This window comes from Daldinia childiae, assembly GCF_008694065.1.
Source record: "Daldinia childiae strain JS-1345 chromosome Unknown Scaffold10, whole genome shotgun sequence".
NCBI classification, from domain to species: Eukaryota; Fungi; Ascomycota; class Sordariomycetes; order Xylariales; family Hypoxylaceae; genus Daldinia; species Daldinia childiae.
The window spans coordinates 858,319-880,844 of NW_022984651.1; the positions used below are offsets into that span (position 1 = coordinate 858,319).

General features: G+C 45.4%; 7 protein-coding genes across 8 annotated transcripts; 1 reads left to right on the forward strand and 6 right to left on the reverse strand.

The window, feature by feature from the left end:
- Nucleotides 1-2,486: 2,486 nt before the first annotated feature.
- On the forward strand, nucleotides 2,487-3,479 carry GL218_07975 (Aspergillopepsin-2; the record flags this gene model as incomplete). The annotated part of the gene is made up of 3 exons (XM_033584760.1): nucleotides 2,487-2,921; nucleotides 3,045-3,095; nucleotides 3,159-3,479. The coding sequence occupies 3 exons, from the start codon at nucleotides 2,487-2,489 to the stop codon at nucleotides 3,477-3,479; spliced, it is 807 nt and encodes a 268-aa protein (XP_033441277.1).
- Nucleotides 3,480-3,821: 342 nt separating this feature from the next.
- GL218_07976 (Low-affinity potassium transport protein) lies at nucleotides 3,822-8,841 on the reverse strand (the record flags this gene model as incomplete). The annotated part of the gene is made up of 10 exons (XM_033584761.1): nucleotides 3,822-3,876; nucleotides 3,933-4,003; nucleotides 4,058-4,083; nucleotides 4,141-4,191; nucleotides 4,253-4,367; nucleotides 4,423-5,045; nucleotides 6,566-7,146; nucleotides 7,311-7,389; nucleotides 7,442-7,696; nucleotides 7,830-8,841. 10 exons carry the CDS (start codon nucleotides 8,839-8,841, stop codon nucleotides 3,822-3,824), a joined length of 2,868 nt encoding a protein of 955 aa, XP_033441281.1.
- A 1,208-nt stretch (nucleotides 8,842-10,049) lies between these two features.
- On the reverse strand, nucleotides 10,050-10,809 carry GL218_07977 (FK506-binding protein 2; the record flags this gene model as incomplete). Its single annotated transcript, XM_033584762.1, has 4 exons — nucleotides 10,050-10,276; nucleotides 10,341-10,414; nucleotides 10,466-10,507; nucleotides 10,565-10,809. The coding sequence occupies 4 exons, from the start codon at nucleotides 10,807-10,809 to the stop codon at nucleotides 10,050-10,052; spliced, it is 588 nt and encodes a 195-aa protein (XP_033441280.1).
- Nucleotides 10,810-14,429: 3,620 nt separating this feature from the next.
- GL218_07978 (Glucosamine 6-phosphate N-acetyltransferase) lies at nucleotides 14,430-15,018 on the reverse strand (the record flags this gene model as incomplete). Its single annotated transcript, XM_033584763.1, has 2 exons — nucleotides 14,430-14,679; nucleotides 14,738-15,018. 2 exons carry the CDS (start codon nucleotides 15,016-15,018, stop codon nucleotides 14,430-14,432), a joined length of 531 nt encoding a protein of 176 aa, XP_033441276.1.
- A 602-nt stretch (nucleotides 15,019-15,620) lies between these two features.
- GL218_07979 (putative mannose-6-phosphate isomerase-like protein) lies at nucleotides 15,621-16,832 on the reverse strand (the record flags this gene model as incomplete). The annotated part of the gene is made up of 5 exons (XM_033584764.1): nucleotides 15,621-16,027; nucleotides 16,082-16,170; nucleotides 16,235-16,260; nucleotides 16,322-16,756; nucleotides 16,815-16,832. 5 exons carry the CDS (start codon nucleotides 16,830-16,832, stop codon nucleotides 15,621-15,623), a joined length of 975 nt encoding a protein of 324 aa, XP_033441275.1.
- Nucleotides 16,833-18,595: 1,763 nt separating this feature from the next.
- Nucleotides 18,596-19,605, reverse strand: GL218_07980 (NADH-cytochrome b5 reductase 2; the record flags this gene model as incomplete). 2 transcript variants are annotated; one of them, XM_033584766.1, is made up of 3 exons in its annotated part: nucleotides 18,596-19,137; nucleotides 19,197-19,274; nucleotides 19,344-19,605. In XM_033584766.1, 3 exons carry the CDS (start codon nucleotides 19,603-19,605, stop codon nucleotides 18,596-18,598), a joined length of 882 nt encoding a protein of 293 aa, XP_033441300.1. The 2 variants fall into 2 exon arrangements, with proteins under 2 accessions (XP_033441300.1, XP_033441299.1); XM_033584765.1 differs by lacking the exon at nucleotides 19,197-19,274.
- A 901-nt stretch (nucleotides 19,606-20,506) lies between these two features.
- GL218_07981 (Alpha-amylase A type-1/2) lies at nucleotides 20,507-22,015 on the reverse strand (the record flags this gene model as incomplete). Its single annotated transcript, XM_033584767.1, has 3 exons — nucleotides 20,507-21,520; nucleotides 21,581-21,690; nucleotides 21,754-22,015. 3 exons carry the CDS (start codon nucleotides 22,013-22,015, stop codon nucleotides 20,507-20,509), a joined length of 1,386 nt encoding a protein of 461 aa, XP_033441301.1.
- Nucleotides 22,016-22,526: the final 511 nt, after the last annotated feature.

A 22,526-nucleotide genomic window follows, 5' to 3' on the forward strand; every position in this document is an offset into this window, starting at 1 on the left:
CATTTCGTCGGAATAACGCCCGATTGGGATGAGAAATCCGCGGTCAGACTATCACAGCAACTAGGCTCAAGTGCTCGCCGCGTTAGATTCAAAGCCCGTTAGGAAATTCCACCGATAAGCAGGCTAAAATATTAGATTGACAATACGTAATTTATACTTCAAATTGTAAATAGTTACTACAGCCACTAATTGCTTTTTTTACCTGGTTCGTAGTTCAATACGAGGCTCTTGGCTTAGAGACCATATTTCTGGGTGGACTCATAAAGAGCTGAATGTAACCCAAGTTGGTATAAGCTGAATTGAACGCAAGCAAGCCATTCGCACGATGTAACCAAGATATGGGAATCCATATTCACCGCTACGTGAAGGGCTTGAAAACATATTCAAGACAGGTTTACTGACCTGTCTATAAAGAGCTTTGTTCGAAGTATCGTATCTTAGTAGCCCGGACTGGGCCGTCTAGTAGATATTTATTATAAGCGTAAGCATATTTTGAGTCCTTTGGTACGGAAATAGGAGCCAAGTTAGCACATTTATACATCGATAGGCTAGTTGTTACTTTCTATAGACCTGTGAGTTCTATCATCTGAAGGACAATTCAAACGCCTATACCAAGCAAGCAATAACTGCTTAGATGATGAGTGAGATGTATGTAGTCTCCCTCCTAACTTGATGAAACCTTAGAACGTAAGTGTAGTATAGTTAAAGGAAGTGGGTTGACTCGTCATTAGGATCTAGGGGAATTATATAATCTCATCGTATAGGGAAATTCCCCGGGAGCTTCGGACATAAATCGCGATAACCTTTGATATATCATTTCGATATCTTACTTTGGCTCTCGAATCTTCTTTTGCATGGACCAATAGTCTTCAACTTGAGTTCTTATAGAATATGCTTATCTGCGTATAATACCCCAGCTTGAGATAATTATGTGCCTTAACTAAGCCTAAGCTCTGATAAACAAGACTTATGTGTAGCGCCACCTATAAAGAATCCCTTTCTAAGGATAGTTGGGTCGAAATGCGACGCCGGTAGTCGGACCGAATGATTGGTCTTACGTTTGGATAGGACATGGCTAGGAGAACTCGGCCAGGACAGCGTATATATCTGTTAAACCAAAATAATATCGATAGCATTCCAACGGTTTGGGAAGGAGATTGAGAAATAGATACTTACCTGTATGGGGGATCACACCTTAGCGCGCGACTGGATCAGGTGTCTCGCATGTGCCAATGCAAATCACTTGCCTAACGAAAGAACGAAGAATACCGAGAGATAAAATCTCACTTGGCAAGCTTGGCTATGCCTCGGCGCTGTCTGTAAATCATTCCCTAATCGCTTGGCGGTGCTGTAAATCAAAGCTTATTTCGACGTCGATATCCATAGTAATCGAGCTGAAGACTTTGAGGCTCGTGAGGACTTTGATATTCTTGATATCTTCCATAACCTCCCTTCGATGTTGTTGTAAACATATTTAGAAGAATGCTGCTCCGAGCCCGGTTGGCTCTGGTACTCCATTCTCTCTTATCTGTCTCACGCCATACGCCCCCATCTTCCCCCTCATTGGATTAAGACCCTTGCTCCCCTCCACATTCTCGCGGGTTTCTTTCCTTATCACAGGCTATTCCACTCGATTATCTCCTAGGAATAACTTTTCTTGACGACCATACTTGCCTGTCCCTACCTACACCCACTTACTCACTCACCGACTTACATGTCGTTTTTTCATCTAGCTTTTGAGGAGCCGGCTGGGCAATGCTACCTTCCTCTACGGCCAAGGCTTGCGTGTATTCCCCCAGCCAATGACCAGTCGAACAACTGATCTTGGCACATTCCTGGGGTTAGCCAGCGTAGCTTTTCCACCCGCGTTCCAACCCATTCCAAGTAGCACCGTTCACCCGGACTAGCTTTATCCGACATAGTCGTTATCGGGATAGATCAACATGGCAAACTTGAAGACTGACAACCCACTGGCATCTCTACGAACCTTGACCAGGCACCGCGTGCATATTCAAGTATTCCTAGATCAAGATAGAAGTCCAAGCGCCCGCTAAGTTCAATATGGCAGATGATACGGTCTTCGTTAGCATGTATATACGAATAATGGGCAGCTGAGGCGGCCCTCCAAGTATATCAGGAAGGTGTCTTTAATCTTTCAAGTCACGACAACATCTGGGACACATCACATTCTATCATTGCTGGGGGGTGATGATGCCTTGAGAGAATCTCGCATCGACGCGCCCATTGGCGTATACTTCTTGGCTTTGTTTATCTCGCATCCAACTGCGTGGGAGACTTGGGGAGCCATGCTCAGTCTATATAATACCACTTAACGTCCTCCCTTCCGTCAATCATTTCTGAATATAAGACACCGCAGCTCTAGCTCTTATAGCATAGCATCATCCTCCACATTCTAGGACCTTGTTGATTTAACTGACACATACGCCGCCCCTGCCTCTCTCGATAATCTCCTTATCCACTTCAAGATGCAGCTTCCTATTGTCGCCGCTCTCTTATGCGCCAACTTGGCATTTGCTGCTCCCGGCACGGCTGCGCGTCGCCAGCGGGCTGCCGAGCGTCTTGCTGAGAGGAGGGTTTCTCGTGCTTCGAACACGCTTCAGCCCGCTGACAGCGAGTTTGCGATCGCCTCTAAGAATGACACTGCCCATGTCGAGTACAGCTCTAACTGGGCTGGTGCTGTCCTTATTGGCAGTGGCTACAAGACCGTGACCGGCAGTATTGTCGTCCCCACCCCGAAGACACCGTCCGGCGGTAGCAGCTCCCGACAGTACTCGGCATCCGCTTGGGTCGGTATTGACGGTGACACTTGTGACACTGCGATTCTACAAACCGGTGTCGACTTCACTGTTCAGGGATCGTCGGTATCTTTTGATGCCTGGTATGAGTGGTACCCAGACTATGTAAGTGAGATTTTAACTCCCGAACCCCCAGATCAGCCCTACCCATGTACTTCATGAGCCATACCCTAGATAAACTAGAGTCACCTTTTACTTGATAAGGTTAGTACTAACTTGATATTCTAGGCTTATGACTTCTCCGGCATCCCTATCAAGGCTGGCGATACCCTTACCTTCGTAAGTACCTACTATATAAACACGATATAGTAGAAACAGCATGCTAATAAATACCTAACGCAGACCGTTACTTCCTCTAGCACATCGGCTGGCACGGCCGTTATCGAGAACACGACTACCGGCAAGAAGGTCACCCACTCCTTCTCCGGCGAGTCCGACAAGCTCTGCCAAACCAACGCCGAGTGGATCGTGGAGGACTACTCAAGCGGTGGCAGCTTAGTTAGCTTCGCAGACTTCGGCACTGTGCAGTTCACCGGTGCTTCAGTCAATGGCGGTACTGGAGTCAGCGGCGCGACCATCATTGACATCCAGCAGAGCAGCAAGGTTTTGACCTCGTGCTCGACCTCTGGATCCAGCACTGTGGTCTGCTCATACACAGGCTAAGCGAATAAGCTCGCTCTTTTGTCTGAGGGAAAAGGAATCCGGACATCTTAGCTGCGGGATCGAAATGTCTAGTTACTAGTTGCGTCACCGACTAGCTTCGCAGTATATCTTGAACGGGCATTTCAATAACGCTTGACCTACTAGTAGCTATCTATAATAATGAAATAAATTCCTCGTGATAGTTCGTTATTCATACGACATTGCATAGTCTTCTGCCATTCCCGGGTATAACAGGGAAACAATCACCAACTTGGATCGGGTTCGTTACAACGTACACTAGGTTCCCCTATCATCCCAAGGCTAATGCCTCTATTCATGTGAGTTCATGTATACGTGAGAACATTATATTTCTCGCGATGTAATGTGAACCATTAATCCATCAAGGAATAGGAGACCGCTGAAGATCATGTGTTAGTTTGAATATGCATATAAGAGGTGTGTATTCGGGCTTACCCGTGCTTCTCCTCTATCTCCACATTGTCGGCTAGCTTCATATCGAAGCACATAAGGAGAGTTGGGACGAGCTGAAGATAGGTCAACTACTAGAACGAGTATATATCATTGAGAGGTTCTCATACCTTGCTGATTTCAAGCCAGCTTATATCTAAAAATATAGATATTTTAGTCTTCATATCTGACATAAGAATAGGGGTAAACTTACGTCTTCCAATACAGGTTCGGGAGCCGCCACCAAATGAGAAGAAAAACCGCTCTAGAAGGAGAGTTAGAGTCTATATAAGGCCTTTGATACAATTTATAGGTGCGAAGCATACTGAGGGTGCCTTCGTTCTCCTTATCCAACCATCTCTCCGGACGAAACTCTTCTGCGTCGGAGCCCCAGATTTCTTGTAAACGGTGAAGGACCCAGGCGCTGGTTCCAACCACAGTCTATTGGATCAGTATTAATTCGTGTTAAGCTCAAAAAATGGGGCGAAGGGCTTACTCCAGCTGGAACATAATATCCATCGATCATCATACCACCCTCCGGCACATTTCGATCGAGAAGGTCTCCGACTACTGGATATAAACGTATTGCCTCGTACATGACGGCTTGGAGATATGAACAAGTTTCGGCTTCTTTGAAAGTAACAGGGTTGCTTAACACCCCCGCCTGTTTCTTACTTTCCACCTCCTCTCTAAGGCGGTTATAGGTCTCTGGGTTCTTCAGCAGTAAGTAAAAGATTGCCCGTAATGAGGTCGACGTAGTATCGGATCCAGCAAAGACATTAGAAGTCATCATGAAGGCTATATTAGTATCGTCAAGCTCCGGTTTCGCCTTCTGTACTGAAAAGAGCTGGTTCACAATGTCCTTAAAATCGCCGTCGCGGTTCGTTCGGGCCTTGATTTCTCGAGAGGCGAGCTCGAAAAAGTAGGTATTCCGGTCATTGCTAGCCAGCCAATTCCCAATGTAAGGCATTAGTTTTTGGTGTAATTGAAAAAACGTAGGAGCCCGTTTAACCCAGCCGATAGATTCGAAAGCCCTTTGAAGTCGACGGAAGATCCCTTCGTCATCGCCAGTCGCGACGTATCCGAACGGTTTTGAGAAGCTGATAGCTCCGATAACATCTACAGAACAAGTGTCAGTGTATATAGCATTTTCAGCCTTTAGATAAGTATCTTGGGAATAAGGGAGGGTGTTCTGCTTAATACCGAAAGCAAATAATTGCATCCAATATCCCAAGTTGATTGGTTGAATGTGAGTTGCCCTTAACTGATCGACAAACATCTTCAAAACCATGTCTACTTGAGGTTCAAGATGAGCTATAAAATCCATAGAATAAGCACGTGCTACTAGTTTACGCTGCTCTGAGTGGATCTTCTCATTCGTCTGGCCGGCAAGGTCGAATGGTCGCGAGCCTTGGAGTACGGAGTATGACTTGGCCTTATAGAACCTGTTACCCGCCTCTGCCATGGCAATTAGGAAATGAACAAGGTCAGCATGAAGTTATGACGGGCCGTACTATATATTTCTCGGAATGCTGCGGGTTCCGTGACACTCCTATTGGCATCGCATCAATATATTGCCATCATCAAAGGAGGATTTTTACCCCCGGGAAGTCTTTGACTGTACCTACAATACATCAGGTGCGATTCGAACAACTTTCCCATATTTCTTGTGCAAGTCATATAGGTCACGATGGATACGCCCTTTTTTCGAGATGTAGGCATAATATATGGGACTAATTTTGGCGATAAATGGCCCTGGAATTCTAGCAAGGGGCGAAATGAAGCATTGATAGACGGCATATACACCGGCAGCTAGAGATACAAGCCCTATAAGAACGTAGGCTTCAAAGAGCCTCCCTAGTTCCATCTTTGCCTTTATTTATTTAGAAGAACGCAATGTTTTGGCACTTAGGAACTGAGGAAGGAGTTTTTACTCTGGAAGAATACCGAAGATGCTTGGATATCCTCCCGGCTTAATTGGTAGTATAAATATGCCCACCCACTATGATTTGCATAACGACCACATAAACAGCGGGGAAGCCGGGACTCGGAGTGGGTATAGTTACATCTTCCAAGCATTCTTCTAACGCGATTGGAAATAACTGGATTAATACAGTAAGGGAGGTTATCCGAGGGTTTGGTTCGTTTATTTTTAATAGTCTCGTAAAATTGCCGGATTTAGCTACTTGAAGTTGGGCTAAGTTGAGATGGGATACTTTTAAGCTTAAATGAATGAGATCGATTATATAATAGCTAAATGTTGTAAATTCGAGTTTCTTAGAATCGCACATGTGCGAACAAGGAATATATCGCAGATGATGGCGTGTAGCATATCACGATATACGGTAGAAGGTGCAGGTGACAACTTCTAGCGAATAAGGACATACATAAATCAAGTCGGATTGATACTGACTGTCGAAGAAACAAGTAGCTAAGAGAGTCATATCGCATTATTTGTGTATATTACCGTAACATGTGAGAGATATCCAACTTGTCACGTTGAGTCTTTGGTGAAACAGCCCTTCACTTAGAAGGGAAGAGCAATGACCTACGGAACCGTATCCGCATTGATTGGTGGCGGTCATTAAATCATATGCCCATGTCGTCAAGGCTTGGCCGCCTTACCGACATGGACCTACGAAGATGATCTTCCTCTTCGACCATATGCATATCGTCGCTGGGAAGTCTGACGGCGCGATCAAGCGCAACCGGCAAGCCGCGGTGTCGACCTCTTATCATGACGGCGCAAAGGACTAGCTTGCTCCCAGGATAAAGTCCACCGCTGAAGCTGTATGCTGCGTTCGGCGATCCAATGCTAATACCCACGCATCCGTAAGCGGAGACCACTTCGAAGACGACATTGAAGACCGAATAGGTAACCGGATCCTCAAGGAAATGCTTCGTTTCGATGATCATAATCAGCAGGACCGCCAAAACAAGCCACCACAGGTCGTGAGAGAGCTGCCCACGAATTTGGTGGCTGATGAAGCTAATCCGGCTCTCTAGCTGGTTCGGCGCAGCCCCAACTCCATACCATTCTGCAAACGCGACACGGACCATCCGACTTAGAGACCGGGACTTACTGCTCGACTGACCGTGCGAGACAGAACGAGTCAAAGCATCGCTGTAGATCGGATCTTCCCCGTAGATCCCCAACGATCGTTCTTCGTAGACGTTGGAATGCCTCATTGTTATCACAACAGGATACACCGAAATATACCTGTAGGCATTAAAAGTTAACATATACTCACAATCTATAAGAAATTTTGATAGCTTAAACAGCTAGGGAGTTTGTGCACACTGGCCAGAATTATTGACGCGAGAGGAACAGGAGGAGGCTATTGGGTGGGGATAGGTAAGACCATTTTTAGGGTATTGACGAACATCATGATAACATAAAGCACCTGTAGGCCGATGAACAGAGTCGGGATGGATACAACATAAAAGCCCCCTGAACGAACAGCTATTGCAGAGATTAGCGCTAATTAATGCGTTATGAACGCAACGGATCATACCAAGAGCTTGAAAGAGTCCATCGATGATGCGAGACCCGAGAGGGGTTTGCTCAAGAGTAGAATTGCCAAGGTTTAGAACCTCAAATGCCACCCAATCAGTACCGTTAAGCACGAAGAGCATGAAAACAAGCCAATAGGTCTGGCGTGATGGAAAAAGATTGGTATAGACACGGCGAGGGTATTTGAGAATATACCCGATCGTCTCCTTCCATTCTACCAAATCATCATCATAGGTCACCCACTTCAACATCTTCACTGTAAGATCTTAGGTTAGCGGCTATTGATTTACATTCGCGTGGACAGCCACGTGAGAACAGGAGGTTGCCAATATACAATATGCATAGGAGCATAAGGGTCATATGAAAAGGTCATGGGAAGTCAAACTTACAGCTGCTCCATAAAATCAATCGTAGGAAGACGGGATACGCTGTATTACCAGCGAGAATCATTGCACCCATAACGATGAGTACGAAATACGAGCTTCCGTAGGGAATCATGTTAGCATCTAACACGCTCATACCGCTATTGTTAAAAGCAGACACGCCATTGAAGATGCCATTCCACCAGGGTGAAATGGCATTCTCCAAGGCAGGTCCCGGCAAGTTATTAGCAATCCACGCGCCGAGCGAGATGCATCCGAGAAACTGCCAGAGAAAGAAATACAGCGGGACGATGATAGAAAGAAGCTTCAGAGCTCGGTACTCGGTGCCACCAAGCTCCTCGCGTTCTTCACTTGTCAGGCCGTGAAATTGGCCATTGCGTCCGACTTTATGTCCCTTTAGGTAGCTGCGAGGATTAACAGCCGTGTCGGTGTTGGACAGGTGTCTTTGCGCAGTGGTACCGCTAGGGGCTATAGACGTCGACCTGGCTGCGGAATGAAGATCGTCGGCGAAAGCGACGTGCTCGGTGGCAGTTGAAGTACTCGTATTTCCTTCAGCACCTGCAGTGCCGGAAGCTGGCGCAACGTCTTCTGCCGTGGTCACGCTGTGTGGGCGGGTGAGAGAACCGCTGGTACGGACACCAGACTGCTGGTGTGGAGGTACAATGGCAGAGACCAACCTCCTGTCGCTTGGACGAGATATGATGGGCAGGTTGATAGCTGGGCGCTGCCCCCAAGGAGCACCCTCACCGCTGTCCTGCACTGCCCTACTCCTACCCAAGGATCTGAGCCTATGAGTGATGGGGAGAAGAGTCAAACTCGCATTGCGCCGGTCAAGACTGCGTTTGCGCTCCTTGCGCACGATCTCTTGGAAACGCGTTTCGAAGGCATGCTTGCGGACCAAGACGGTCCAAATAGACACCCAGATGGAAGAGCCGATGATTATCAAAAGCCATAGAAGTACCTGCTGCCAGGTGGTCATCTGACTGAGATTGACAGTATTTAGGCCAGCCTCTGTCATGGCAGAGGTGACGAGGAATAAGCTGTCGACATAACTGATGCTAGATCTGGGGTTCGACGAGCCCCAGAACACCACAGATGATATTAGAGGGACAATAATAAAGTATACATAATGTATAGTGATAAAATTTAATGGTGGTAAAAGTAATCGGAGCCTGCGCATTGCCAAACCCCCGTCGTCCTATGATTTTTCCAAGGAAAATTCTAACGAATTGGACGACAGGAATAGTCAATAAAAAAGCAAAAAAGTAAAAATAAAAAATAACGAAGTGGCTTCGTGCTAATGGTCTTAGCGGAGCAGAAAATAAATTTCTTTAGTTGAGCAACATATTGAGACTCTTGAATGTATTTCAATCGGATCTTATAATCTTCAGCCTCAATTGGACTTTATGAGGCCTTTTTTTTTGCTCTTAATCTGTCCTTCTGCAGATGATGAGAAGAAGGAAGTCGTGTAACGATGGCTTTTAGAGCCTTGCGACGAAGATATCACTTTATGTACTTATTAGTGCATTAGGTAGTATATCCCGGCCACATATGCAGTAGCAGAGGGGCTAGAACAATATTACCGTGAGATAAGAGACTTCAAAAAGAAGGTACATATCAATCATTACTAGCATACATACATCTTGAGGTATGCATACTAGGAAGTAAACAACGGCAATGCTCTTGCCGTTAGTATATCAAATTGCGGTGTGCCGTACCCGCCTCTATCCACCATGTAGGTCTAGGTAGGTGCATAGGCAGATAGGTAGTTTCCAACCCCTTCTCGTATAGAGGTAGGTGCCTCTTTACGGCGTATTCAATACATACCTATTGGCAAAGATAGTTTCACGCAAATGAATAAAATTTTAACGGGCAGATATATCTTACTATAAGTACGAATTATATCCCGGAAATATACTACTTCGTCTTCAAGGTCAACATATGGATAGCAATTGTTTACACAGACAATCTCATATATACCTACCTAGGTACCCATGCACTCATATGTATATGATAACCAAAGCGCATTGAAAATGAATAACGCAAGAATCAAATATAGCAATATATTCATTCGTTCTATATCAAGCGTTGGTATCTAGACAGGTTAGGCAGGTAAGCAAGCTCTCGCGTCTTCCTTAACTGAACTTACGCCAAGACAAGATGCTAGCTGAGAAGAACGGCAATGTTCCACTGCATATATACACCAGCCAATACTTCTTCTATAACCTATAGCTCGTTGTGGTCCTGGACGTCGTCGGTATCGACAAGTAGGGTTCCAACGACTTCGGCAGCCTCTTCCACCTTGCTCGCAATCTTTTCTGCCACCTTAGCCGTTACTTTCTCGGCAGTTTCGCTGGCTTCACTGGCAGCAGAGCTTGCGCTGCTGGTGGCCTTGGTGACGATAGACTCGGGTTTGGGGACGCCTTTGATGCCGATGAGCTCCGTCTCGAACACTAATAGTCGTTTAGTATGAGATTACCTGATATTTATTCCACAATAGTCCAATCTGTTACATACCAAGAGTAGATCCGGCGGGGATTGGCCCAACGCCCCGGTTTCCGTATCCATACTCGGGAGGGACGGTCAAAGTCCTAATAAGCAGTCAACCTCCGTCCGATGCCCTAGAGAGGATGTTTGCTAACCTTTTCTCCCCAATGCACATGTCTAAAAGTCCTTGGTCCCATCTGTATACGTGTTAAGACCCAATAAGCAGCAAGCAGCGAGGGACAATGGCGACGAACCCCTTGATGACCTGACCGCCTCCAAGCTTAAAGCTAAAAGGAGTGCCTCGATCGTAGCTGGCATCGAACTTCTTTCCATTGGAAGCAAGCGTTCCCCTATAGTGTACTTGGATATTGTCGCCCTTTTCCGTTTTTCGGTCGCATTCGACGGGGAGGGTTACGTCAATCTTCAGGTCGGAGGAACTCGAAGCCAAGGCGCCGACGGCAACGGACGCCACGAGGGATAAGGAGAAGAGGAAGCGCATGATGTAGACTTGGAATGAGATTGTCTATATCAAGATCTAGTTAGGGTTATATTTTAGTATAGAATGATAGTTCTGACAAGAGGGTATATAGAAATATCAACGAGATGTAGCTAAATGTGTGCACAAATAAAGTAGTGAAATCATCACCGGCTTTCATTCTAATCAATTTGCGGGCGGCACAGCGCCGGGTCAAGATTTTGGGTATTTCTTATGTGCATAATGCCTTTCAATTGGATGAACAGGTCATAAAGGCCCATAAGTACAACTTTAATTGGCAATATGTAGTACCCAGGTATTGAGATGGCGGGGTATATGTTTGAATTTAATCCACCATTGAATTTAAGCCACCCCCATTACAGCTATGATGTATTTATTTGCCACATACGTTTGAGTTCACAATGAAGATTTTACATTTCATTCGTGCAGTTCGGTGAACCTCAGGTACCCTTAGGTCACAAGCCACCCCGTTCATCAGCCAGCTACCAGTCAGCTAGTCATAGCGGTTGAACGGGACATAGTGTTTAGGTAACATGCAAGGCTAAATGAAGCATGTATGTTTGCAGTATTGTTACTCTTACTGCATTTCGTATACACATTTAACAATAACTTATCTGTATACGCAATCAATGATTTTACCTATGCACATAAGGCCTCAAACATACGTGTTCATAAGCAAACTTTATAAGCAATTTATATAAAACTACAAGTACCTATATGAGGAAACACTTAGTTGTATCGAGGTACTAATATAGAACTAACAAGTACTAAATCTAGGACTTCAGCTTGGCTAACCTTAGAACTCTTAGGCAAATAGGCAGCCAACAAGCATTCGCCGCCAAACAAGGTCAACCAAGCTGACATAGCCGCTGCTTACGCCCCATAGATATAACAACTACGTAGTTGTAGGCCTCTCTGTTTGATTTAATAGTAATAATCTGAAAATTAGACGTGTAAAATTCTTTAATAATATATATGTAGGTAATATTCGTGTATGTACTCTTATTAAATATGGTCAGTACCTACATTATACGAATCCGTACCTAACCTAAGCCACACAGTATACATACTAAATTACAGTTATTTGCACTGTGTATCCCGATAACACTGTTCACATGCCGCTGTGCCGTATGTAATTGTGCCTATCGTGCCTCAATCCGCTAGAACTCTCCGCGTTCTTATTCCCCCATCATCAGGATTGCAAGGTACTACATAGGCCTAACATTAACGATCCTTCGTAATGACCCTATTCAGTCTTTTATACCTTAATTGGTAATTTACAACCGCCAAAAGCTAACCCCCAATACCCCCAATTAAGATATGTTCCAATCAACAAGCCACTATCGTCTTTTCTTCCATCAGCTTCACCTCGACTTCTACGATACCACACAGCCTCTACCTGACTCTTCAATATCTCCTAGGCATACTCTCTGACTCTGTACCAATTTCTTTACCCTGGTAAAATGGTCTCCACTCAGTTAGTCATTCGGACTCCATCCACTTACAGCCCTTCTTCTCTCATGTAGCTGAATTGCTCAATTGCTCAATAAGGTTGCTGCCTCAACAGCCACGGACAAACACCACCCTTTTCTCTCTTCCCCTTTCTGCCTTGAAGTTAAGGGGTGACTCACCCCTTCGGTGTATCTTAATATTTCGACTCTGTCACTACTCATCGCCGCCAGATACGCCCCCATTTGGGTCAGCCTGAGGCACTGCTCATGCTTGCTCCGGCTGTTACATGTTGAAGCTAAGCTTGCCCATATCGCCATGTGATAGTCCTTGACGTACAGGCTTCTACTGTGAGTATTGTAAGGTAAAGTACTTTCTCTTAATACTTTAACTAGTTATATAAAGACAGGATGCCTCCGTCTTTTTATTCACATTCCTATTCTCTCTTCAGCAACCAGACAAGTTTATCACAGTCCTATATCTCTATCAAGATATCTATCAAGCAATCTATCAAGCAATCTGCTTAATACTCTATACCAATTCACTCAAACACCTGCCACTACCAAGCAATGGCATCATACACTTCCAAGTCATCCCACGCCATCGTTGTAGACAACCGTACCTCTCGTTCGTCGTCTGCAAGCTCATACAATACGATGTCTTCACGCACCAGCCTAGGGGCTGGTTCTACTTCTTACCCCGGTGGCTCTTCTGGAACCACACCTGTTGTCCATGAGCATGGTCGATCTGCTAGGGCCGGTACGTGCTACACGCGAACATATCCTATTCATATGTTTTCAGCTAACATAACCAAAGATGACTTCACTGTTGATATCGCGCGCCGGCCCAAAGTCACTGTCTACAACCACCACAGCACTGGCTATGAAGACAGTGCCCCAACTCCGGGTTACGGGAAGTCTAGCCAGAGAGAGTCCCAAAAGACTTCAGGCAGAAAGTCACACTCGTGATCCCGCTGATTCGAGTCGATATGTCTCAATCATTTATGTTAGGCGCATGGGTTTCTGGAATTAGGGTGGGTTTTTGAGCGGAAATATTTATTCGACTAGACACAGGATTATACCATGGATCTCTTATTATTTACGGAAGCTGGATATCCAGCAGGAAGACTACAGAATTGCCTCAGGGCTACTAGATGTGTATAGTTACGAGCGACATTTCATATCACTTTATGTACCTCTATGGTCGAATCTAATCTTATCTTTTGCACTTCATCACGAATCCTCATTAGACATTACGTAGGCGTTCTAACATTATCGATTGGTCTATCACAGGTCTAATTCCTACGAGGCTAGCAAGCGACATTTTTATTCGCTACCATCACCTCTAGAGTAACTGCATTTATGCAGGAACTATGTATGTCTAACACGAGAAGTGACCCAACGGTCACACCCCACGGAGAACGTAATCGGGGATCAGCCAATCCCCAAATGCTATTTTTATTTCAGCTCCTAGGGCTGGGATGCACTTCATATGTAACCATTACTCGATTGGTGCCGCTAGAGCACCAATACCGGCGAGCCCTGTGAACGACGATCTCACATGGGGCTAACGGCGACCCATGTCTAATGGTGTCATTGATATTTAATGCTATTTTTTTCGCTGCTGGCTAACGCATCGGCGAGATGGAACCTGGGAGTAAGACGCGGCTAGGCTCTACTAGGCATCAAAATATATAGGTACCTACCTATATCAAATAATCGACTTACCTAGATCTAGGCTAACTATATCCTAAATAAAAGCCATATTTAACCATCACTTACACAAGTATGCCACTGCAACAAGACCTGCTCACCTAGGTAGGAATCGTAAATTTCCATCACACAACTACCGCTATGTATAGATTTAGCTTCGCTGTCCTGTATACTTGAATAAAGACTAGTTGTTGACTAGAGGTTCCAATAGTATCAAGCCAGCTTGTTAGAATTATACGTCACTTTTGATACAGGCTATTAGCACAATCTCTATAAGCATTCCACTTCTGCGTAGTGTTTATTCTCTATTCATATTCTGACCGCACTAGGTATAATAAACGACTGGCTCATACAATACTCAACCAACTTCGAATATTATTAGGTAACCCCTTAAAATAAATCCGGAGGTCCTTGCTTTATGTTCCCTCGTCTACTCCCCCCTTATTTTCCTCTCTCCTACCATTATCCTCGATGATACTCATCACGCTCCTCCTCAAAGTAATGCGACATCTCCATCCCCGAGCTCTTATATCCACACTTGACATAAAACGGCTCGTTCTTTGCTCCACAATTCAAGATATTCTTATAACATCCCAGATTAATTGCTACAGAGTCCAGGGTCTGGATCATCTTCAGCCCGAGCCCCTTGCCTTGGTGCTCCTTTGCAATCGAGATCTCCTCGATGTGTCCGCACTTGCCGCGCTGGTGTATGCTACTCTAGTAAGAATTTCTCGTCGCAAATTTTCAAATACTCGGGGGAGGAGACTCACAATTTCTTCTCGACAACTAAGGCCCCCGTTCCGATGATCCGCCCCGCATGCTCGATTACCGCGAAGTAGTACGTGCCTTTCGCCTCTAGCATCTCGTCGAATCGCTCGTTGAACTCGGCCTCGCTGACTTCGCCCATCCATGTGAGGACGCGCAGGCAGTCCAGGAAGCCTTTTGCGTAGTCTCCCTTCTCTAATGGGCGGATGGTGAAGTCAGTAGGAAAGGAACCAGAAATCTCTGATGAGATGAGAGACGCTGAAAAGAGCGCTTCCGTGCTGCCCATGGTGATTGATTTCGCTTAGTAGTAAGGTACCTATATATTGGTTTGAATAATATTATATCCTCATAGACTAGGCTTAAAAGTTGACGCGGGGTGAGATATATGCAAGTACACGTTGAACACTTATATGAACTTCTACCCGGGTACCTTATAGTTATAAGGACTTGACACGTGCAGTTTCAGTTTGATCTGGAATCGTAACTATAAATACAATATGTAAGGGTTTCCTGTCAGAGAACGAGCCGGTAGATGTAATCGATGTCGGTAATTTGAGGGGATGGTTTGTTTAGTCCAATAATATTCATATAAACGTGAAACCCCTCGGTAGTTGCATGTATGAGGTAGGCAGAGTTGCCCAGACACTCCAACTTGGCAGACTCAATTTATCTCATGTAACATTTGTAAACAGCCGAAAGATTATATTGTATAATATAATAGGTTCTAGTGCCGAGTATAGTCCCAAGTTATATGTACATATAATTGATCTATTAGATACATAGAAGCCAAGATAATATGTATGGCATACCCCCTTACTTCTCGAAAAGGGATCCCAACACAATTTATTTAAACCGAGGGGCCGAAAGAGCAAAATATCCTCTACCAGTCTAATCAAAAGTCTGTAATAATATCGACAATGCATCCGGGGTATCTTCGATATATCCCTGGTCTACCAACGTGTCTAAAGACATCTGCGCGTATTTAGTCGCTGTCGTCTTATCCCCCGCCTTCCAGTACAACCGCGCCATAATCTCATACTGGCTGGAGTAAAGCGGCGTAAGGTCCTCTGCCTTCATAAGTTCTAGGACTTCATGCGTGAGCTTGACAGCCCTGGTTCCGTCCCACAGCCCGACGGCGTTCATGACTTCTTTGCGCAACCCCTTGATCTTCTCTCTGCGGTAGTCGGATACGGCGATCTCGGTTTTGGACGCAGTGCAAAGTGAGCATGTACACTCAAATCCCCATTTCTTCAGTGCCGTCTGTCTTTCTTCCTTTGTATTTCCTATGGGTACGTCTGGGAGAATCATTAGCGATGCGCATATAACATAGCTCTGCTATTAGAACATACAGGTAATTGTGATTTCCTCTCCAGGCTCGATATCTCTTAAAGCCACAACACTTACGGCCAAACTTGAAAGCGTAAACCTTATAAAAGAACTAATTGCTTATTTAGCTTTCTTCAGTATCCTTAAGTTGTAATTTCCACCAAAGAGGTACTTACTTTGGACGGCATGCATGGTTAACTCTCTGTCAGATACCATTAGCATTCCATCAGCACCAACTCATGGTGGTATCTGAGTGAACTCACAGAAACGTCCGGGTATAATGTCATATGAGAATCATCCGCCAGCGTGTAAGAAAATGAGTTTGTCCTCAGAATATCCTCTATGATGTCGCCTGAGAACGCGCTGCTCCGAGCCAGCTGAAGCACGCGATCTGGATCTGCTAGCTGATCTACAGCTCTATGAAATAGCTTATACCCTTCGGTCCGCAATATCGAGGTCGGGAGGTCCAAGTCCACTACCAATGCGGCCCAATCCGCCATAATTGCTTCGGCGCGCTTTATATGGCGTGTCGCAAAGACTCCCTTCCCCTTACCGGGGATGTCGGTAACTTCGTAAGCTGGTCCAGCGCTATTGTTGACGAAGTGTTTTAGATGAGTGTACCCGGAGTCGTTTAGGATTTCAAGGGTGCTTGCTGCAGTTTCTGGCCTTGTAATTATGCTGACACCCCCGTTCCCGTGCTGCGAATTAGAGTAAACGCAGTACGAAGCCCCTGGCGACTTTTTCGAGTGCACACACTCTGGTGGATGCGTCCATGGCGACCATTCAACGGGTCTATCGGCGGTCTCCGCGTCAATTGGATGTGGACATCCTAACTGCGCCTGAGATTGTAATGCTTCCGGGAGGTTTAATGAACATTGACCAATAGCAGCAGAAATATGGCTATGAGACGCAACTCGTGGTACGAGAAGGCTCACAATGCAGAGAAATCTAGGAAGCAAACCGGCTCGGGTCTTCATTTTCAGTTACCATCGCATGGAACAGAGAGCACAGCTGGTATGATTTATAAGTCACACAGACCGGTTATAAGTATACCATTCAATATTCCCAGAGTCGATCTTACCTTTCCAAAGTCGACGTTCCCATGTCCGATTTTGTGGTTCGGCCGGAAGTAAATGAAGGCGTGCATATTGAGCGTGATCGGCCAATAGAGGGCCAAGCGAGGCCAAGTGTTAGGTACGAGCACGCGAAGTCGCCATATTCCTACATTTAATGTGAATAATCAGCTGTTCATGACAATTATTTGCTAAGAGTCTTCCTCTATATGCTGGTCTTTGCTGATTACGTCTTAGAAGATTCCCTACCTCCAAGACATTCGGGACGGATGTCATAGCCAAAAATCTCGGCAGAGTAGCCCGATTTCCCACCAGCTCCGTTCTCAGCCGTTCTCCTTGAGGCTCCAAGGGAACTTATCCGCTAATATTGTATTGATGTCCGCCGAACGATTGGAGATCCCAGCCGCAAAGTAATCTTGGCCACGCCGATCCTCAAGCTCCGGCTAAATGAATAGGCACGCAGTGAACTGAAGATATGCCGATCTATCCGCTCCAATTGCGCAAATTCTCATATATTTTACACGTGAATCCAAATCGTCGCACATTATCGACGAAGCCTTGCTGTATATGGCGCTCTTTTATTGCCCACCGGGGATAATCCCAAGAAATACTGATATTGGCTCGGAAGTCCAACAGAAATATGAGGTCATAAAGAGATGCAGGGGAATTGGACCCATGCTTCTTCAGTTCTGCTTTCTGAAAAATGTACATCACCTTGCCTAGTAACAAAGGGATCGTTGAGAAAAATGGCAACGGTACAGCCGGAAAGGTTTATGAAATATAAAATACTAAGAGAATAGTAGTAGCCTAGCATAATATTAGGTTTAAGCTTGTTAAGATAATTAGGGGACCTCGTACCTTGAAATATTATTGCTATCACGCTGCCCCTTATATATTCGTCATTATTTGAAGGTATCCTATCGGGAAATATAGGGGTTAGGGGTATATTCAGGGGTAGGTATACTAAGATATTGAGTATATAAGAGATGCCTAGCGCCCTCGATGGAGGATAAAAGGGCTGGCGTTAATAATTCAGTTCAACAATCTTGGCGGCCACCAGGGGTTATCTGATATCTCCGTATATCTAGTCCTACTATCTTAGCATAGCAGAGTGTATTCCATCAACTGCATACGTTCTAGTATGTACATTCATAATAATCCCAAAATTGGTTGTAAATATGCGCGATTTTAAATTGAATTCCTAATCTGTACCATGTCTTCCTATAACTCTCAGCTGGGGAGGTCTCAATGTATACGTACCCAAAAACTCATTACGAAAGCAATTTTTATGAGTTAAACTATATAATAATCTTGAATTTGATAGTTTGTTTGGCTAGTCGCCTTAACTATATGGGTACTCGATGTTATGTTGTACTGAAATAACTAAGTTTAGAGTAATTATTTATATTACGAGGGGAGATCCCCAGTATCTACTGATCTAAAGCTTCCGATATTTCTAAAGGCTCAGAACTTATGTATTTGATCCTTCCGGTAGCCAAGTTCATGCAAGATCCCCGATTTCTGCCAGCTTCCCACAAGCGCAGTCTCCATCGGCGGCGGTCCGCAAACAAACACTTTGGAACTAGCCGATTGGGGCGCTACCTCATTCAGCAACTCCTTGGTAACGTAGCCTTGTCGAAACGGCGAACCATTCGCGGGATGACTGATCGTATATGTGACGTTGAAACGACTAGGAAAGTTCGCTGCGTACTCGTCGAACTCCTTTCTTAGGAGCAAGTCAGCATCTGTGTTTACGCCAAATACCAAGTTGATCTTGGTGTGGTCCTCGGGATTTTGCAAGATGCCCCGAATCAGTTGATAGATAGGAGTAATACCGGCTCCTCCGGCGATTAAAAGGATCTCTGAGTGTTTATTTGGTTGGTAGTTGTATCCCGGTATCCGGGTGACAAAGCGCAACGAGTCTCCCGGCTTTAGGGAGTGTATGTATGTGCTCTGTTTCCCATCGGGGTATTTCTTGATGAGAAGTTCTAAAGCACCTGGTTCATCTAATAATTAAAAAATTAGATTATATTCATTGGTAAAAACATTAAAAAATTGATCTTACCCAGTGAGTTAATCGGAGTGTAAGGCCGCACAACAGGAAATGTACTGCCTTTTGGCCAAGAGTATGTTAAGAGCGCGGCTTTCCCAAATGTCAGCAACGGCGACAATAAGTAGCGGCATATTTAGTGCGCTTTTGGTTTTCACTTACATGTTAATGTGAGGCCACTAACGGTATCTGGTGTAGGAAGCTTAAATCGTAATCGCTTAGTGTTGTGGTTTACAGCTTCAGTGCTCTCGAGCTCAAGAGACAAAAAAGCCGGGCCAGAGCCGAAAGCCTTCTTCGGCGCACCGGAATCCGCGTAAGCAACGTTCCTCATGTAGGTATAGTACAGCCCAATGCTTGTTCCAATAATTGCGATACTAGTTACGCCTCGGGGTAGGCGAGCTGCGGAGAGTACTCTAGAATTCATATTCGACACGGAATTGTCGAATGCGCTCGTAATAGCGCTGCGTGTTATCTTAGAGAAGTTGAAAGGGGTGAGGGAGGATAGAAATAGATATTAAAGATTTAGCGAGAATAAATCAATTATTTATGACTGCCCTTTAAAAATAAAAAGCAAACGGACTTCCGTTGATGCAGTTACACGAAAATGTTGGCAGAAGAAACGCTCAAATGTCTTCAAACGTCTTCAAATGATTCCCAAGGAAAAACCAGTGTCTCAATGCAAACCAAGTCTGCTCCTGCAATTATTCTTCAAATTTTAAGAGTTATAAAAGTCTATATAGCGTAAAGTTCAACTCCCATATATCCATATTATATACCTATTTTCGGGGTTCGGAACAATGATTACAAACAACGGAGGGACGGCGGGCGCTCAAGTCCGAATCCGAAGCCTCCTACATCAGTGCCTTAGCAGCTGCTTAGGTCATGCTAAGTCTGACATGGTGTAGCATATTTGTTCGTACGAGTGTTAAGCAACAGGTCTATTTAGGGAAATGGCCATGTATAATCGAACCACCTCCACAAAAGGAATATTGAAACGCCTTCATCGGGCGTCTTGTAAGCCGGGCGCCGTGCGATATTTTTTTATCTGACCCGGGGGACCACTCATATACCCACTAAGTTAAAGGTATCCACGGCCGGTCCCGAAACAATACGTACTTTAATTTAATCTGTTCCACTTCTGTAACTGAATTACGTAATATTCTTGGAAGGGCTTGCTTTATTTAGTAGCTCAGCTTTCTTATTTTATTTTAAACTAAATCCTATACATTAAACACGCGACTGTTACATTTTATCCCCACCTACCCTAGGTAGATAGGCAGGCATCCAAGATATGTATTTCAGCTGTTTCACGCTGCGCGCGATTTTTAAGATGCAACCAGCACGACCGGCTCGCCGTTGCTAACATTCAAGCATACCTTTCCGTTTCCGTCCGAAGTGTAGGACCCAGTACTGAAAGTGTTGTTCCACGATCTGTTAGGAGCTTGCGTGTTAAAGCAGTGCTGTCCGCTCGACCCAGATCCACTGTTGGTGGTGAGAACAACCAAGTTGCCACCGGCTCGGCTCCAGGCATAAGCAGTATCCGCAACATACAAATGTGTATGGTCGTTACCAGCTAGTCCACCGGCCGATTTCCTGGCGGCGGATAGCTTAGATATAGCTTTGTAGATTTCGGCATTGGTATTAAAACTGCTGCGCCAGAGATCTTCACGGTTGGCGGGGTCGTTACCACCAGCATACGCCTGCTCTGTACCGTAGTACACGATGGGAATACCCCTAGCCAGGATGACGTAGGCGAGAGCGTTCTTGAGCAGAGCAAGGTCGTTCTTCGAGTTTAACCATCGCGCATTGTCGTGGTTGTCGAGGAACGAGCCTAGCGCCGTGGGGTCGGGGAACGACGAGCTGATCTGGTTAAACATATCGACGAGGGCCTGGCTCGATCCCTTCTGCTGATAGAAATTATTCATTGGGTAATACATGGGGTAGTTCAGCAATCCAGACATGAGACTGGCGTAGCCCGCGACGTAGCTTGGGTTACCGTCAAAGACCTCGCCGATTGTGTAGACTCCGGCAGCGCTGGAGAATCCTGGCCAATAATCTTTCTCGACATGCTTCACAGTGTCGATGCGAACACCATCGAAGCTATATTCCGATACAAGCCATTTGATCCAATTCTGGTAGACGGTCCGGATCTCGGAATTTTGCGTGTTCAAGTCAGGTAAGTTAGCAATCCAGCAGTTCTCCACGCTGTTCTGGTCGGAATAGTTGATCTCGCATTGCGAATGATAGGAGCTGCCTTGGTTCAGTGGTGCTGGTTTGCGATCCGCGACGTTAGATGGGCCCACGTGGTTCGCGACCACATCAACCATAATATAGATACCCTAGTTGACGAATTTTATATTAGCGGTCAATTAAGGATGGGGAATGGCTCTTTCGAATACCTTTTCATGAGCAGCGCTAACTAGAGCCTTGAGGTCATCTGCTGTACCGTGGTTCGAATTGATGCCATATAGATCCGTCGCCCAGTATCCGTGATAACCCCCATTGCTGTCTTAATTTGGCACAGTGATTAGCTTACTGAGGGTAAACGTCTCATGAAAAAGGCAAGACTCACTTGTAACTACAGGGGTTATCCAGATAGCATCGAAGCCCATACCAGCAATGTAGTCGAGCTTTGACTGAAGACCCTTAAAAGTACCACCACAGTAATTCGAGAGGTCGCCGCATGCATTGCCTCCAGTGTCACTGCTGCTCCGAGCGACACGATCTGTCAGCGCAAAGTAGATGTTCCTGGATTTCCAAGCGTTCACGTCGGCCGAGAGGGCCACGGTGAGTAGCTCGGAAAGGAACGCGAGCGAAGTTAACGAGGCGCGCATATTTGCGACAAGTATAAGCGATCAGATACCCAAGAATAATGTTACCTAGAAGGGTTGGGAATGGCTCAAGAGAAGAGAGAGAGAAAGGATGGAGTTTGTCGATGCACTTATAGTATGGGGGCGGCGTGGCTCACGATTATGACCGCACGAAACTAAGACAACACCTCCTTTCATCTCCGTTCAACTCCTACCCCGTCCCCGCCTCCGGTCATATTTCATAAGAGGCCGATTTCAACAGTACACGGACCGAGTACAAGAATGACCGACAAAAGCTCCGTCACTAACTCCGCCATCCTTACCAGCAACACCTATTGGATATTTTTCAACATTAGGAAATAAGAATCATGGGCAAATAGGGCGATAGGTTACTTAATGCAATAATATTATTAACATGAGCCCCATCTCCAAGTCTTCTATCCCCTGTTTCTCCTTTCCAGATGAAGTTAGGCTGCCCCTTGGTGCATGAAACGATCGTCACTCCGCACCGCGCGATTCGTTGCAATAGGCCGAA